Raw genomic sequence first — 16,492 nt, 5'->3', positions numbered from 1 at the left:
CCCATCCCTTTGCTTTGGGCTAAGTAAAGTCTTTGCACTCGTGTGCTGCACAAAACTGTCTGATTGTGTCAGTGGGGATTGCTATATTGATTGTTTAACCCAAACGATTGCATTCCACATAGGATTGTTTAACCCAAACGAATGCATTCCACATAGGGTATCCGACAGTCGAATGAGTTTCCCTTAGCATTTCTTATCTTTTTTGTGTTACATATTACATTACATTAGGAATTTACACTTATCACACTCAATTCTCAAGGTTTTCATATTTGAATTTACAAAAATATTTGTTATTGCTAAATTTATTTATTTTGTGGCTCAATTTTTAAACTTTCTTCTTCATACATTTGTTCATTCTCAAAGTTCTCGAATAGAAATGATTATTATGTTTAGTAAGTAAGCAATTGATTTTTTTGTACTTCACTTTTTAATCATTTTTCGTCATATGTTCAATCTCAAAGTTATTAAGTATTTGTATTTGGAATGGCAAACATTATTAAGAATTCTCAACAGCAAATACTTATTTTGTAGTTCAATTTTCATGCTTTTTTCATCATGTATATTTCTTAGAGCACTTTATTCACAAAATATTTATATTTCACAAGTGGCTGTGAATTTATAATACAAATTATAGAGTGCAAGTTTATTAAGCTTCAAACTGATTCATAGCGAAACTAAAAAAAGGAATGTGAAAGTAAAGTATTAAACTAATTGATCTTTCCAAAAAAAAACCTAAAAAATATAAAGTACTAGATTATTTCTAAGCTATTTGCATAAAATTTAAAAGATTATATCTATTAGGTCTTCTCAACAGAAATAAATTAAATTTAGAAGCATTTTTCTCATATCAACATTCCTAAGTTTAAATTTAGAAGCATTTTTTCTCATATCAACATTCCTAAGTTTTGAATATAAAATATTATATGTATAAAGTATAATCAACAGCTCTAGTTAAATTTGCGGTTTTATCAAATCATAATGCTCAAAGTGTTTAAGAACATGAAACTAAAATTAAATTTCCTCAATAGCAATCGAATATTTTGTATTTAAATGTTGAATCAGCTTTCCCAAAGTTCTTTATTATAAATTATGATATGATTATTATGATAAGTATCCAAAACAGCAAACTTTCCATTTATGGTTCAATTTTCAAACCTATGCAATTTTCAAAAGTAATATTCTCAAATTGCTTTAAAAGATTATTATTAATGCATATTAAGTTTCCTCAATTGCAATCGATTTTATTTTGTGATGCAATTTTCCAAGTTTTTCCTATCAAATTTTGCATTTTGATTCAAAGTAATGATCATTTTTGCGCTCTATTGCAATTGCATTCTACAATTAGTCGCAATTTCTTGTGAGTTTATTTGCATTAAAGTGCAAGTATTTCATGATACATTAGTCGTTAAAATGCACATATGTGAATGTGAATGCGAAATGCGAATTGTGAATGCCAGCGAAATGCGCAAACGATTCCAAGTTATTTATGCAATGAGATGGGTAAAACGAGGAGGAGGATCTCAGGGTATTTTATGGACTATTGCAAACATATGTTTTCCGAATTCTTTTGAAAATAAATATGCACTCATATAAACTGAATCGCTGCTGCTGCGCTTTGCTGTGGCAGTTGCAAGTTGCACTTGCAGCAGCTGGTTGAGTGAATTGGCAGGAAAATATCTGACAACTGGACGCAAGTGTTCCATTACAGTTGATTGCACGGAAAGTAGTAACTTAAATAGTTGAAATATTGTAGAGAATTTTATGATTTATCATCAAGCAAAGCAAACTATAAATTCCTTAAAGTGGAATTTCAGATTTTGTCACACCGCAAACGCTGAGTGTATAAGTATGAGTATGTACTACATATATACTTGTATATGTGCTGTCTATGTATTTGTTTCTGTGTGTGTGTGTATGTGTGGCATGCCACACCCTGCGCAGCTTTAGTTTGTGTGCGCCGCGCACGCCAACAAAGTGCCTCCTCCTTCTGCTTCCTGGGAGGTGGTCAGGTTTTGTGGGACGCTTTTTGTGGCTGCCGCATGTCGTCACACCTTGACATAGGTACAAAGCAAAGCAGAAGAAGAAGCACCAGTGGCAGATACAGCGCTTGTCAGCAACAGGGTTTAGGCCATTAAAAAAAAACTGTCGCTACCCTCGACAAACAAAATAATTTGCGGTTAAATCACGCTATGAATGTGACAACGAATAAATGAAACAATCTCAAATGAAGAGCAAAATCCCGAGCTTAAGCAACTTCCCCAAATGAATTGAAATATTCACAACTTTGAGTGCTATTTTTTTTTTTTTATCATTCATTCATTCATTTGCCCACCCACACTCAAAGCAGTGGCAACAGCAACATCAACAGCAATTCACGGGTCTCTGCGCGTTCGCAAAGTTCAATGGCATTTAACACAACAGGGAAATGCAAATGTGTGGTTGAGAAATAGATAGAGAGAGATATTCAGAGAAAGACAGCAAACAGTGAGAGAAAGAGAGAAAGGAGCGAGAAATACGAGTATACTCTTGAAATTTAATTTTGCTCTTGGCGTTTTCATTGTCATTGCCATTGTTGCAGTTGCAGTTACAGTTGCTTTTCAATGTTTTGTGTCCATTTCTCTAAACCAAAAATTCGCCCTGACTAAGCCACAGCATCCCTGGAGCGATTAGTTTTTCCTCTTCTCTGGTCTCGAGTGTATTCACATCAATATTGCGCGAGTGATGAATGGACAGATTAGCAGTTGGTTCGGTTCATTCACAGCACACGGAAGTTGGCCAACAAACTTTGTGAAATATTCATGTAATACTGCTCGAAAGATGCAGCGTCATGTGTCGCTGAACTCGGCACACATCTATTTGTAGTTTGTTGCACATGAAAATAAGCAGTAGAGATGATTATGAAGAGTTGTTTGAGCTGAGACAAGCAATAACCAGTGAAAGCGAATAAATAAATACGTAAAGCAGATAAAGATACAAAACTTGAGATGGTCACAAAAGTTGTCTAATAACATGATCAAACAGATCTCGCATAATGCAATCAAACAAATTGTGATTGATTATACCCCAGAGTATGACACAAAAAAAAACAACAACACATAAAAGAAAGCCTTTTGAGGCTAATGAGGCAATTCGCCCAAAAAAAAGAGCGCGAAGGGGCAAAGCTAGACGAAAACACTTATTATGAATGGTGGGGAAACAATCTTCTACAACGAGATCTATTTGTAAGCTCAAATGGACGCCCGCTGTGTCTAGAAAAAAACTCATTTAAAAAGCTAAGGCGCCCAACGTGCGTAGTATAATTGTAATTATTGTTATACCAATGTCTAGACTTGTTAGCTCCATCTAAGAAACTGAAGAAGAGCTTAAGAAGTACAAAATATTAATTGTATTTTGCTATTCGTGTAAATAGAGGTCATCTGATAAGCAGCTTTGGCGCCCAACGTTGCAGGTGCAACATTAAGACACATTTTGTTGTAATTATTTGTCATGAGAAGCACAAAATGTGGCATTCAATGAAGTCTACTTCATGTAACTCCCTGCTAAGACCTGAAAGTATCTTTTTGGGAGCTTGGATCACCTGCTATGTGAACAGCTTGAAAGCAGTGTCGAACTCAACGACCTTCAACTGTGTGTTTGGGGCCACCCAAAATTGCCCAACTTAACAACTTGTTGTTGTTGCTTTTTTGGAGTGCAATTACGTAAATCGTGAGACGTGACTCGTATTCCGGTTGGCTCGGGTGCAGTTCGGGTTGCAAATGAATGCAAATGTGTAAATAATTTAACAACTAAAGTCGTCGCTTTACTGGTATGTCTGGAATGTGTTGCACACTTGGCACGGCAATCTCAATCGACAACGACATCGACAGATACAGATACACAGATACAATAAATATGTATATGGACAACAACAGATACAGATACAGATACAAATTATTAGCCGGCAATTGGCAGTCGCAATATGCGCACCGCATGCCAAATGAGATGTCGTTCAATACCGAGTTGAGCTACTAATAATAATAATAAAATAGCGCTCGTCTATTGGGACTCTGAAATACATAAAAAAAAACCCACTACAATGGGAGCAGAGCTTTAGATGTTATTATGGGACTTTGCCTTTTGCGTTTGATAGATAAAAGATAATTGGCATGCAAAGCGAGTTCGGTATCTGGAGCAATAGACGGCGCATTTTAGATAACAATGCTCCCAAAAATAATTTTTGGGTCCATCTCCTGTTGATGCCCTTTTTGATGTGGCATTGTGTTTAAAAGGCAGAAGGCAGGGGGCTCATCTTAACGTTGTTGCCTCCCCGTCTCATTTACACTTGCACTTTCCACAATATTTTCCTTGTTTTCTTTTTCCCTTACCTTTTTTTTTTGTGTTGGTTTTTTGTTGCCACATTGTTCACGGCCAATCAACTCGTGCACAAAAGAGCACGTTAAGGCTGCACAAGGAAGAGAACGAAAGCGAGAGAAAGAGAAAGAGAGAGAGAGTAAGCGAGAAGCCGAAGCAGCAGGAAGGAAACAAAGCAAATGAGTAGCAACACACACACACACAAAAGCAAACAACTTTTATGCACGTATGTGTGTGTGTGCGTGTGTGTTTGGTTAAACGCTTGACTGGCAAATTGCCAGCAGACAACAAGGCCGAGATCTTGGCCAGAGCTAAGTCTAAGTCCTTTGTTAGTTTCCCCAAATGCAATTTATCCATTCTTAAGTGCACACTTTCCAAACTCATCCGCTGCCTTCTTATCGAATGCAGCTCAACCGGAAGACAGCCAGACGAAGATGCATGCGATATTTCCTATGACTAAAGAACAAAAGAAGAAGTAAACTCTATTTAATGGCGATGGAAACCCCCACTCGAGTAGATAACACGCGCTTTTCCATATCTATTAAATATATCAATTGGTCGCAGGTTGCGCATTTCATGCGGCAAACGCGGCGTATGCGCATTATTTGTATTATCTGCATTATCTATTCAAAAGCTACCGCAAATACCGTATGCAAATCCTACAAATTACTCAATGTTTCATTACCACCTGTGGCGCCCTTTATTTTTATTTTTGGTGGAGTGAAAGGCATTTGATCCACATGATTGAAGGTCGCCTGAACTGGCGTAACCGCTGAAATTATCTATATATAGTAGATAGCGATAAGTGGCTGCTCGTGTGAATCGATTACCGCACCTTATCATGCAAAATTGTCATAAATTGCTACAGATAACATGATAGATTCGGACGTGGAATGAGTGTGTGTGTTTAGTCAGTCTGTGCTTTGGTGGTTTTCTTTTGTTTTTGCCCCAGCGATGACACATTGTAAATTGTTTTTTATTGTTATTTATTTGCTTTAAACAAATTACCATAGAGGAACAAAGCGAGAGGGAGAGGGCAACAGCTACCGACGTCATGTCCGCTGGGGCAAAGCTTTTGAGAAAAGCTTTTTTCCAGCATTAAAGTGCCATTTCGAGTAACAACATTAAGCGTTAACATGTCTGTTAGATTAACATAAGGCAACTGAACACAGTTTCGTCTCAGCTCAGATAGTGAGCGCCACTTGCTCGTTGGCTCGCGCGCTCTCTCTCGCTTTGTCCCACACGTGTGTGTGAGTGTGTGTGTGATTCTTCTTTTTTGCTTCACACGGCGCTGGGGCATTGTTTTTTTGTGCTTCTGTTGCGATAGTTCCTTCTGGTGTTTACCTTCTAAATGTTGCTAATTTAATTTAAGAGCCAATGTGTGTGCATTGAGCTCTGCCAACACATCGAACGGATGCAATAAATCGACGACAACGACGTTGACGTCGCAGTGAAAAAGTAATTAAGTTAAAATGTCCAACAATTGTGTTGTCGTTGGTGAGAACGAGATCAATATGTTTGCTCACTTCAGTTGATGTTGTTTGTTTGTTTTGTGTGAGTTTGTATTTGTTGTTCGTTTGCCAACAACAGCACTTTATTGTTTGATTGCTACGGTACAAAAGATTACTATTGAGTATTTGCACAATTGCTGACGACATAGCATTGATTTTTTTGTACACTCGTAACTGATTATTTGACCTTACACTTATTGAAACGAATGTTATGTTTTTTGGCCTTTTTGCAGATCTATGGGCATTTTGCTGCCGCCAGTGTCGCAGGTGACAAACACACGCATCAATCACACGCAACATCATCGCAATCGCAGTCTCGACAGCGCCCTGCAACGTATACCCGAGGTGAGTAATTTTGGTATTTTAGTATTTTTCCTGTTTTTGTTTCTTTTTTTTTTGTATTTTTGTTAGTGCAACACCCTTCCGCTCCTCCCACATTGTTTGCCCTACGTTGGGCACACCTGAACTTGGAAAGTTTTGGTTGCCCCATGTGTGTGTGCTCAATATAATCTGTTTAATTGTATTTTTATCGCTGCTCGCATTGTTATTCACATTTTTGCACTTTTGCTATTTGTGTACATTTCTGGTTATCATCGAGAGCGACAACAATAAACAATAACAACAACACAAACACGACAAGCAGCAAACTAGTTATCCCGCTCGCACCCACACACAGTTGTGTGTTGTGAGAGCGAGCGTGAGAGCTTTTTGGCATGCCATAACAGTTGAGTTATTGCAGCAAAGCTTTTACACATGATTGCAAACTATCGAAGGAGAGAGCGGGCAGCTTGTGCGTTTATTGTTTTTTTGTCTTGTTTCTTTGCACTTGAATTTATTTTTTTTCCACATTGCTCGAACATACACAATAATATTTGTATTTCGTTTTGCGTATTGTGCAGGTGGAAATCTCGTCGCCCAATGCAGAGAACGAGCCAACATTTTGCTCACCATCATCGATACTCAGCACGAATATGTGCTCGAAGATTGTAACTACAGCGGCCAGTGTAACCGCTGCTCTCTCCACCTCCCCGCCAATGCCAGCCATCAGCAGTCAAGCTGTGACCACGAATCCAACAATAGTCGCTGCCTGCAACAAGCCTGCAACTGAGACGCCTCCAGTGCACACAGCAAGTGCAGCCATAGGTAAGTTTTTAAGTAATTCCATACTTTTTACTACATGGTAATCATTTTTAATATATTTTCCACAGTTGATGCCTGCCCCACGTTACGTATGCGTCCCAAGTCCAGTGAATCGATGTCCTCGCGCTCCCAGGACATTGTGGGCGTCATCGGTGGCAACACAGGAGGCTGCAACAGCAGCAGCAATAGTTGCAGCAGTGCCGGCAGCAGCAAGAAACGCGAGGATTTGACTAGTCTGGGATCCGATGACTCCGGTAGGTCTAAGTTATCCAGGTTTTTCTAGTTCAACACATCTAAATTCTAAATTTTGTACTTTTTTCGATTAGGCATCATCTGTGGCTCGGAATCGGATCAAATCTCATTGAATCGCATATGCCACTCACATGAATCGCTCGATTCGGGTGAAATGGATGCCGATGGTGATGCGGACGCCGATGGCGAAGAAGAATGCATTGATATGATGGACACCACATCGATGGATGAAGACTACAATCTAATGCAATCGGATTTGTGTTTCTATCCGCCGCCACCGCATGCTGCCAACGATTTCGATTGTCGCACTTTGCGCCCATCGCGCAAACAGAAGCAACAGAAACGCGAGCAGGCCAAACTACAGCTGGAGCAGCAGCAGCAAGAACAGCAGGAGGCGGAGCAACGGGATGTGGATGCACGCATGCGTTATCGAGTGATGAACATGTCACAGGCGGCCATTAACCTAGAACTCGGCACCGCTCCCAATGAGATTGAACCTGTGCTGGATGAAGATGAACACGAGGAACAGCAGGAGGAGCAGAAGGAAACATTGCCCGCTGCAGCACAGATGACGACAACAACGACGACGAACACACCCACAACAACACCAGTGGCAACACCCACGCCCATTGCAACGCCCACAGAGAGCACCAAAAACGATCAGGTGCTGTTCAAGAATTTCTTTGGCGCCACCAAGAATGCGATCTTCCGCACGGCGCAAAGCATCATCGAGAACCACGAGAAAAAGAATGCGGCCAAACAGAAAACAGGCGGCGATGACACGCCCACAACGACAGCCACGGGGAGTGCCACGCCCACAGCGACAACGCCACAGGATCAGGTCAAGTCACCCACAGACATCTCCAAGAAGAAAGAGTTTTTCAGTCTTCTCACCTCGAACTCCAGTAAAAAGGCAGCAGCTGCCGCCGCCGCTGCATCTGCCTCAGCAGCAGCCACGCCCACAGCTGCTACAGAGCCAACAGCAGAGGAAAGCAAAGGCGTTGCCGAGGAAGTGAAGATCAAGGAACGCACGCTTAATCTACGTTTGCCAGGCGCAGAGATCGAGGATGCAACGCTGCTGAAGAGTTCGTCGATCAGTTCGCTGCACAAGCATCTGCAGCCGGTGCCCGGCGTGGTCAAGTACTTCATCAGCGAACGGGCGCCAACAGCGAACGCTCAACAAAGTGCTGAACGTGGTCCAAGCGGATTGTTGCGTTTCTTCGAGTCGCCTGTCTTCAATATACACTTTGCCGTGCACTATTTGTTCTACTCCAAGGAACCCGGCGTCTTGAGCTTCATTGGCAACAAGATCTTTAGCTTCCCCGATCATGTGGTCGATCTGTATATTCCCCAGTTGATAGTGATGTACATACAGATGGATGAACTGGCCGAAGTGCTGGATCCCTATTTAACCATACGTTGTCGCAAGTCTGTGGACTTTTCGCTCAAGTGTCTGTGGCTGTTAGAGGCGTACAACTATCAACTGGACACGCTCGGCACGAGCAGTCGCAAGTCCAAGCTAGCATTGATGAAGGAGATCTTCTCGAAGCGCGAGCAAAAACAGCAAACCAAATCGGAGTCGGCACGGGGTCCAGCTGTGGCCCTGGTGAAGAAGACGCATCATCGCTCGCAATCGGATGCCACAGTGCTGCTAACGGATTCACGCAGTCCACACACGTTGAGCATCAGCCACCGGATGTATCAGCAGCCGCCGTATACGACGCAAACGTTGCCAAGCACACCGGCCAAGCTGTGTCTCGGCGATCTGAATTCGGGGCGTGCTTTTGACAACGGTTGCACTTGCTTCGAGACGGTGCGTGGACAGGTCAATGGACTGCTCGGACAGCGTACGTTGTGCAGTTGTGGTGCACCACGAACAGCTCCTCAGAAGGAGTTCATGAAGGCGCTGATGAATGTGGGCAAGAATCTAACCGCGTTGCCCTCAAAGGCGGAAAAGACCTCAGCCCTTCGTATGTCGCTCAATCTGATCAATAAGAATTTGCCAGCGCGTGTTTGGTTGCCGCTCTACTCGGACATTCCGCATCATGTGGTGCGCATCACAGAGGAGAAGACTGCTGTGCTCAACTCCAAGGATAAGACGCCGTACATCATCTACGTGGAGGTCGTCGAAGTCCCCGATATCTACACCTCACCACTGATACCCAAAATGATGCCAACGCTGCGACATACAAAGAGTGAGGAGCATTTGGATGGCGGCTGTCTGCAAGCGCATCACCAGAGCTGCAGTCGCACCTCCAGCTGCAGCAGCAGTCATCATGGCTCCAGCTGCAGGCGCAAGAAGGCAGCAGAGAATAGCGCCGAAAATGGTTGTGGAGAGCCGGCAAGCCACAATGGAAATTGTGGCGGAAATCTGTTGTCGCTGGGAGGATTGCAGCTGCAGGAGGATGATGTTTGGTCACAGGAGGATGATGAGATCACCGCGCAATATTTGCATATGCGCAAGAACAGCGAACGCGATGCCATTTCCCAAATGTCGCTGGACTCGTGTGACTCCAGAGATCAAGGTGAGCAGCAGTTGAAATAGCTTTTGGAATAGTAACTTATTGAATTAATAATTCTGTTTAGCAGGTCCACCAGTTGTCTTCAACATTGGCGATGTGCGTACGCGGCATTGCAACAATTTGAACTGCGAGAACACCAAATCGTTCAGCAATGATCCCGAGGATCCCTCGGCAGCCGCGCTAAAGGTAAGCAGAAAGCGTTTAATAAACAATATGAATCAATCAACTTATACGGGAATACTTTTCTGTGCCTTAGGAACCCTGGGATGAGAAGGAGAAACTGATACGTGAGTCATCGCCATACGGACATTTGTCCAGCTGGAGACTGCTCTCAGCCATTGTCAAGTGTGGCGATGATTTGCGTCAGGAACTGATGGCCACACAACTGCTGCAGGTAATACAAATGCTATTTCACATTTGAGAAACTTTTATTAATACAATCTTCCTTCGTCTGTAGATGTTCAAGATTATTTGGCTGGAGGAGCAGGTGGATCTGTGGGTGCGTCCATATAAAATCATTTGCCTGTCGAATGACAGCGGCTTGATTGAGCCCATTTTGAACACCGTTTCGCTGCATCAAATCAAAAAGAACTCGAACAAATCGTTGCGAGATTATTTCATTGACGAATACGGCACGCCAACGGGCGAAAGTTTTCGTCGTGCTCAAAAGAACTTTGTGCAGAGCTGTGCGGCATATTGCCTGATATCCTATCTGCTGCAGGTTAAGGACAGGTAAGCATACAATATTTATTGAGCGATTACAATAGCTAACTTTTCATTACTTTTTTTCTCAGGCATAATGGCAATATACTCTTCCATTCGGATGGCCACATTATACACATAGACTTTGGCTTCATTCTGAGCATATCTCCAAAGAATTTGGGTAAGCATTGCAAGCTGAACTAAATAACAATTTTTTTATTAATGCTGTATTACAATTTTTTCTAGGTTTTGAGCAATCACCTTTTAAGCTCACACACGAGTTTGTCGATGTTATGGGCGGCACCAGCTCTGAACATTGGCGCGAATTCAATCGCCTGCTGCTCGTCGGCATGATGTCAGCGCGCAAGCATATGGATCGAATTATCAACTTTGTAGAAATCATGCGCAGCAGTAAGTGAAGTCATCACATATTTATCCACATTAATATGTATTAATGAATCATAATTCTTTGCAGATGCCCAGTTGCCATGCTTTAAGAATGGCTGTTCCGGCACCGTACAGAATCTCCGTAAACGCTTTCACATGAATTTAACTGAGCAGGAAATGGAACGCAAAGTTGAGCAGCTTGTCCAGGACTCGCTGAAGAGCCTGTCCACCAAACTGTACGATGGTTATCAATATTATACGAATGGCATATTGTGAGAACGATTTTTCATGAAAATCTAAATCGGAAACCATCGATCGTTCATCATTGTCGTCGTCATAAGCATATTATAATAATGTTCATCATCATCGAGCGTGCAACACAAAATGCCGATCTGATAAGAAACCAAAACTATGGACTGACTTTTTGTTTAAAAGAAAATTTATTATATATACATGCATACACAGATAGATATCTATAGTTATACCTATATATATCTACAATATATATATATATACAATTATATATATATATATATATATATATACATGAACTATATTGTGAAATGTAGTACTTTAACAGAAATGCAGAGAAAAGCGACATGCGAATGCGCAAAACGAAAGTAATGCAAGAGAAAGTAGTATATGGAACGAAAGAGTGTGTGTGTACCAAACAACAACTGTTATTGTAGCCAAAATCGTTGATTGTGCGTGTTGGCATTGTTATTATTATATATATATATATTATATTATATTTAGGCTAAAGTGTATGTTGTCTAACTTTTAAGTAAAACAAAAAAGATTGTAAATGTAATTTTGACTGTATTTTTCGTCTGTCCGTCAGTCTGTGCCGCATCCGTGTCCTGTAATCGGTCCTTGCATTGCATTTAGCAATAATCATAATCAATAATCGACAGCGACTTGTATATATTTAAGATGAAGCCTAACTACAAAAGAAAACAAAACAAAAAAAAAAACAAGAATATTTAACGATCCCTCGATCCTTATACATAGTTATACATATAGATATATACATTTGTAATTATTATAATTATTTCAATATCTTGGCACCTTTTTAATCTCTAATCAAATCGAACTGCACCAAGCTTTCCATTCATAATTGATTCATGCAACTAATTTGTAAATACAAATCAAATTTATGAAATTCCAAAACAACAATTTATCGGGTTTTATCGAAACTAAAACGAAATGAACTTAACTTACGAGAGTACGAGTACTACGCAAAAAACAATATAGGCATTATTTATACATAAATTATAAATAAACATTTAATCACAATATCATTATGGATATCATCAAATGTGCCGCAAATTCAAGAATTCAGTTCTCACATATTCGCCCCTTAAATTCTTCGCATATATGTATGTATATATTATCCTATGCCCTATGCCTATCTATATCTTTATCTCTACTAAAATATCTACGTCGAAATCTAAATCGAAAACGTGAACATTTTTTCTAACTTTATATAGTCTTAACTAAGCTACCATTACAAACAAAAAGGGATAAATCAAATTATACGCAAATGTACTAAAATTAATAGTTAGGCACTAAAAGTGTAAATTTCAAGCTTGTTCATGTGAAAAACAATATTATAATAACGTACACCCATGTACGTACATACATATGTAATAAACATTAAACATTAAATATAAATTACAGAATACAAACAACAAGAAGAAAAAAACGCAAAATTTAGCTACAAGTATTTGAAAAATGTAGGTTGCATTTTTCTACAATTTATTTAATAAACTCGATTCAAACAACAAATACAATTAATGCAAATACAACAAATTTGAAATTCCGATATTACATACATACATTATGATAATAATAAAGAAGAAAATACCCAACAACAATAAAATTTATTTGTTTTTGTTTTTTTAACAATACAATTTGTATTCTTTAAAAAGCCAATTTTTAGCCATAACTCAGCCAAGTCCTGCAGGATATCGGTAGGACATACTTTTTTATCATCACAGCAACTAATACTATCGATTGGCATCTATGGATTTCAAGGATTTTTGGAAAAAATACATCTGCATTTTTTTTAAGGGGTAGGCATAGAAAAAATGACAGAAAGTCAGAAAATTCACCGTATCTCAGCCATTTAAAGGACGATCGTGATGTCCTTTGGCACAAGGAAAGCTCTTAGCAATAAATACTGTTTGACATAATAAAAAGGACGAATGTCCTGTAAACATCTGAGTTACAAGGACTTTTTGGAATAAAGAAAATAGCGTATATCTCGATTGTATCCTGTCGGATCCTTGCAAGTCCTGTATCAAACGAAACGTCTTGATATGGACTATAATCCTACCAAATTTGATCCCGATCGTCCTTGAGGTTCCCGAGTTATCCTGGAATTTGTGATTCACGCTTGTTTTCTTCGGCCCTTAGACCAAAAAATTACAAGTGTTGGATTCTTAGATGACCCCATATTTTTTTTATGCCAATCGATAGAGTTGATCCTTACGATCCTAGCAATATGTGTCCTTTGAAAATGCGGAAGGATATGGCCAAGATATAGCTTATTTTTGATAAAGGACATTGGTTTCTGACTCATAACTTGGTTATATTCTGCAGGATCTCGTAAGGATATATATTATTGTGATCAGGGAGACTAGGACTACCGAATGGCAATCAAAGATTTTAAGGATCTTTCAAAAAAATACACATCACATTTTTTCAAGGGGTGTGCATAGGAAAAAAGACAAAAAGTCAGAAAATTCACCGTATCTCGGTCATTTAAAGGACGATCGTGATGTCCTTTGGCACAAGGAAAGCTCTTAGCAATAAATACTGATTGACATAATAAAAAGGACGAATGTCCTGCAAACAGACAAGTTACAAGGACTTTTTGGTATAAAGAAAATAGCGTATATCTGGGCTGTATCCTGTCGGATCCTTACAAGTCATATGCCCAACGAAGCGTTTTAGTATGGACTATTATCCTACCAAATTTGATCCCGATCGTCCTTGAGGTTCTCGAGATATCCTGGAACTTGTGATTTCCGCTTGTTTTCTTCGGCCCTGAGACCAAAAAATTACAAGTGTTGGGTTAGCTAGATGACCCCATATTTTTTTGATGCCGATCGATAGAGTTGGTCCTTACGATCCTAGCAATATGTGTCCTTCGAAAATGCGTAAGGACATGGTCGAGATAAAGCTTATTTTCGATAAAGGACGTTCGTTATTTAGTTATAGCAAGCAAACAGAAAATTCACCTTATCTCAGTCATTTTAAGGCCGATCGTGAAGTCCGTTGACACAAGGATAAGCTTGCTCAATACAAATTGACTGGCTTACTTAAAAGGAAGAATGTCCTGCCAATAGACCAGTTAAAAGAAAATGTTTATAAACCGAAAAACACGTATTTCTAGGTCGTATCCTGATCATTGCGAGTCCTGTGTCTCGAGATATATTTTTCAATATGTTATTCTTTCTTGGCTGTCGATTATGTGCTACCCGGGTAACCTAAAAGGTTGCTATGGAAAATTAACTATCAATAATAAATACACGTTTCAATAAGTTTCAGTTTATATTTCTTAAGCAAGTATTAGAAGCCTCAAAATGGATCCGGCTAAACTAATTGGAAAAGTGTAACTAAATTAATTTAATTAACTATTTCCCAAATGTAAACAATAATCTTATACTGTAATCTATAGGAAGGAGATGGTGCGCATGGAGCACAAATCCCGTAGCAATTATCCTGTTGTATGGACAAAAGTTGCCGAGGCTGAAACGAATAAGTTTTATCATCAGGACGAAATTGACAAGCAGCTGAAGGAGAAACAAACTCTTCAAGGTAAAGTATGGTAAATGGGTAAAATGTATAATTTAACTGATGATTTCAGATGTCTGTCCTTATGAGCATGATGGCAAGGGCGATGCTCACTTTATTTCACCACAAATGCACAAGAATCTTTTGGAGATTTGCCGCTGTGGTCGACCACGACGTGGCATCCACATGGGTAAATGTTTGCAACGTGCAATCAATCCACACTTGCAACAGAAACCCGGAGAAACCAAAGAAGCTTTTGTTGTGCCGCGCACTTCGAACTGTAAGTTGAAGCAGTGATATATTATATTATGGAAATATTACTGTATTATATATCTTTTCGTCGTTTAGCTACTATAGGTTTGCGCAGCGCTGCCTACAAGAAGTTGGAGCAGTCAATGCAGTACGTTTCCCCCACTTACTCTATGCCGGGTCCTCGCGTCACCGCCGCACCCTATAATGTCATAATTATAGGCTAAGAATATTAAAGCACAGCAGACTGAAGTAACAGTTTATACAGCAATGAGTAACACATCGAGCTGAGTCAACATATTTTTAATATTTGTATAATTGCAAGTCTTATTTCATAATTGTGAATTGAAACTTGATCTACATTTGTCTTTTGATATTGAATTATATTACTAAAATAATATATAAGTAACAACCTCGGGGAAAGATTCTGTTCTACTGTACTGCAGAAAACTTTCCTTGCTTATTAAAATATTATATAATTATGCGTGGGAGACTTTCCCGGCTGCTTTACTTTACCTGAACTAATTATATTTGAATCTTGAAAACAAAACGGTTGTGGCTTTTGGGGATGTCCCCAGTTATGGGTTATCGCATTCGATTGTAAACAAACTTGACTCGGAACTGGATTTACCAGAAATTAATCGCTAAAAAACCTGTCTCATGAGATATATATATGTCTATATGTGTATTAGACTTATTAACTATGCACTAACATGGTCAACATGGGGCTGGGCTTAGTGCGAGCGCAACCTCCGAGCTAGTCAGTTGATCCACAACCATCCAAGCATCTAAACATGCATAACACTCTAAGATTATTCCTATTAACGTTCTGTGTCGTTATCACAAGTGCACAGATAGACGGTCGAGATTTTCTAATCTTTGCACACACAACAGATGCACCACCGACAGCACAACCAACAACCGCACGATCCACCGGAGACTTTGTGCTTGTTAACAATTTGCCGGTAGTGGGTACGATGGCACCTTTTGTGACCGCTGCTTCGGCACCTTCGCCTCAGTTCTTGGACTGTTTTGGCCGGTGTCCGACAACGCCCGAATATAATCCCATCTGTGGCAGCGACCGGCAATTATATCTCAATGAGCAGAAGTTCAATTGTGCGCGCTTCTGTGGTCGAGGTGAGCTTGACTTGATATCCGCATTGCATATACCATAAAATGACTCAATCTTCACATTCACAGATGTACAAATTGTGCGACGGGGCAGTTGTCAAGGTCTGTTTCCCATGCAGCGCGGCTGAAGCCAGATGAATCATGTACATATCTTTAGACAACACATATATTTAGTATCAGGTGTAATAATATCAACTGTAAAACAAGTATGACAACTGTTTTATTTCTGAACGTGGTAGGTAAAAGGAACAAGAGCGTAATACTCACATAGTAGGGTATGTAACAGACTGAAGTAGGCGACTGTTGTTCCATAAAAAATTTATTATTTTATTATTCCACATCGACTGCTTAATCAACTAAAGTTTGGCGTGGGCTCATTCCGACATTATGAATATTGCTGCTACTAAATTTTCAGGAAATTTCCGGAAATGAGGTGATCCTAAAATA

At 39.8% G+C, this 16,492-nt stretch overlaps 3 protein-coding genes across 6 annotated transcripts in view; all 3 read left to right on the top strand.

Moving 5' to 3' along the window:
• Positions 1 to 12,747, top strand: part of LOC132792390 (phosphatidylinositol 4-kinase beta) — a 43,932-nt gene extending 31,185 nt beyond the window's left edge. For 2 of the 4 annotated variants that reach the window (XM_060801745.1, XM_060801744.1), the window contains exons 4-13: positions 6,095 to 6,206; positions 6,761 to 7,004; positions 7,070 to 7,255; positions 7,328 to 9,778; positions 9,840 to 9,961; positions 10,032 to 10,169; positions 10,233 to 10,507; positions 10,570 to 10,658; positions 10,724 to 10,888; positions 10,953 to 12,747. In XM_060801745.1, the coding sequence (XP_060657728.1) occupies positions 6,095 to 6,206; positions 6,761 to 7,004; positions 7,070 to 7,255; positions 7,328 to 9,778; positions 9,840 to 9,961; positions 10,032 to 10,169; positions 10,233 to 10,507; positions 10,570 to 10,658; positions 10,724 to 10,888; positions 10,953 to 11,140 (3,970 nt within the window). In that variant the 3' untranslated portion in view covers positions 11,141 to 12,747. Of the gene's footprint in view, positions 1 to 5,593; positions 5,809 to 6,094; positions 6,207 to 6,760; positions 7,005 to 7,069; positions 7,256 to 7,327; positions 9,779 to 9,839; positions 9,962 to 10,031; positions 10,170 to 10,232; positions 10,508 to 10,569; positions 10,659 to 10,723; positions 10,889 to 10,952 lie in introns of those variants that run through there. The other 2 variants (XM_060801747.1, XM_060801746.1) reach the window with 2 other exon arrangements.
• A 1,635-nt stretch (positions 12,748 to 14,382) lies between these two features.
• On the top strand, positions 14,383 to 15,205 carry LOC132792541 (uncharacterized). The gene is made up of 4 exons (XM_060801963.1): positions 14,383 to 14,483; positions 14,550 to 14,689; positions 14,739 to 14,945; positions 15,014 to 15,205. The coding sequence occupies exons 1-4, from the start codon at positions 14,455 to 14,457 to the stop codon at positions 15,139 to 15,141; spliced, it is 504 nt and encodes a 167-aa protein (XP_060657946.1). The 5' UTR covers positions 14,383 to 14,454; the 3' UTR covers positions 15,142 to 15,205.
• A 422-nt stretch (positions 15,206 to 15,627) lies between these two features.
• LOC132792542 (uncharacterized) lies at positions 15,628 to 16,356 on the top strand. The gene is made up of 2 exons (XM_060801964.1): positions 15,628 to 16,051; positions 16,115 to 16,356. The coding sequence occupies exons 1-2, from the start codon at positions 15,709 to 15,711 to the stop codon at positions 16,171 to 16,173; spliced, it is 402 nt and encodes a 133-aa protein (XP_060657947.1). The 5' UTR covers positions 15,628 to 15,708; the 3' UTR covers positions 16,174 to 16,356.
• Positions 16,357 to 16,492: the final 136 nt, after the last annotated feature.

The sequence above is a fragment of the Drosophila nasuta genome, chromosome 3, assembly GCF_023558535.2.
Source record: "Drosophila nasuta strain 15112-1781.00 chromosome 3, ASM2355853v1, whole genome shotgun sequence".
Lineage (NCBI taxonomy): Eukaryota > Metazoa > Arthropoda > Insecta > Diptera > Drosophilidae > Drosophila > Drosophila nasuta.
The sequence above is the reverse complement of the archived record's forward strand: the minus strand, read 5'-3'. Positions and strand labels throughout refer to the sequence as shown.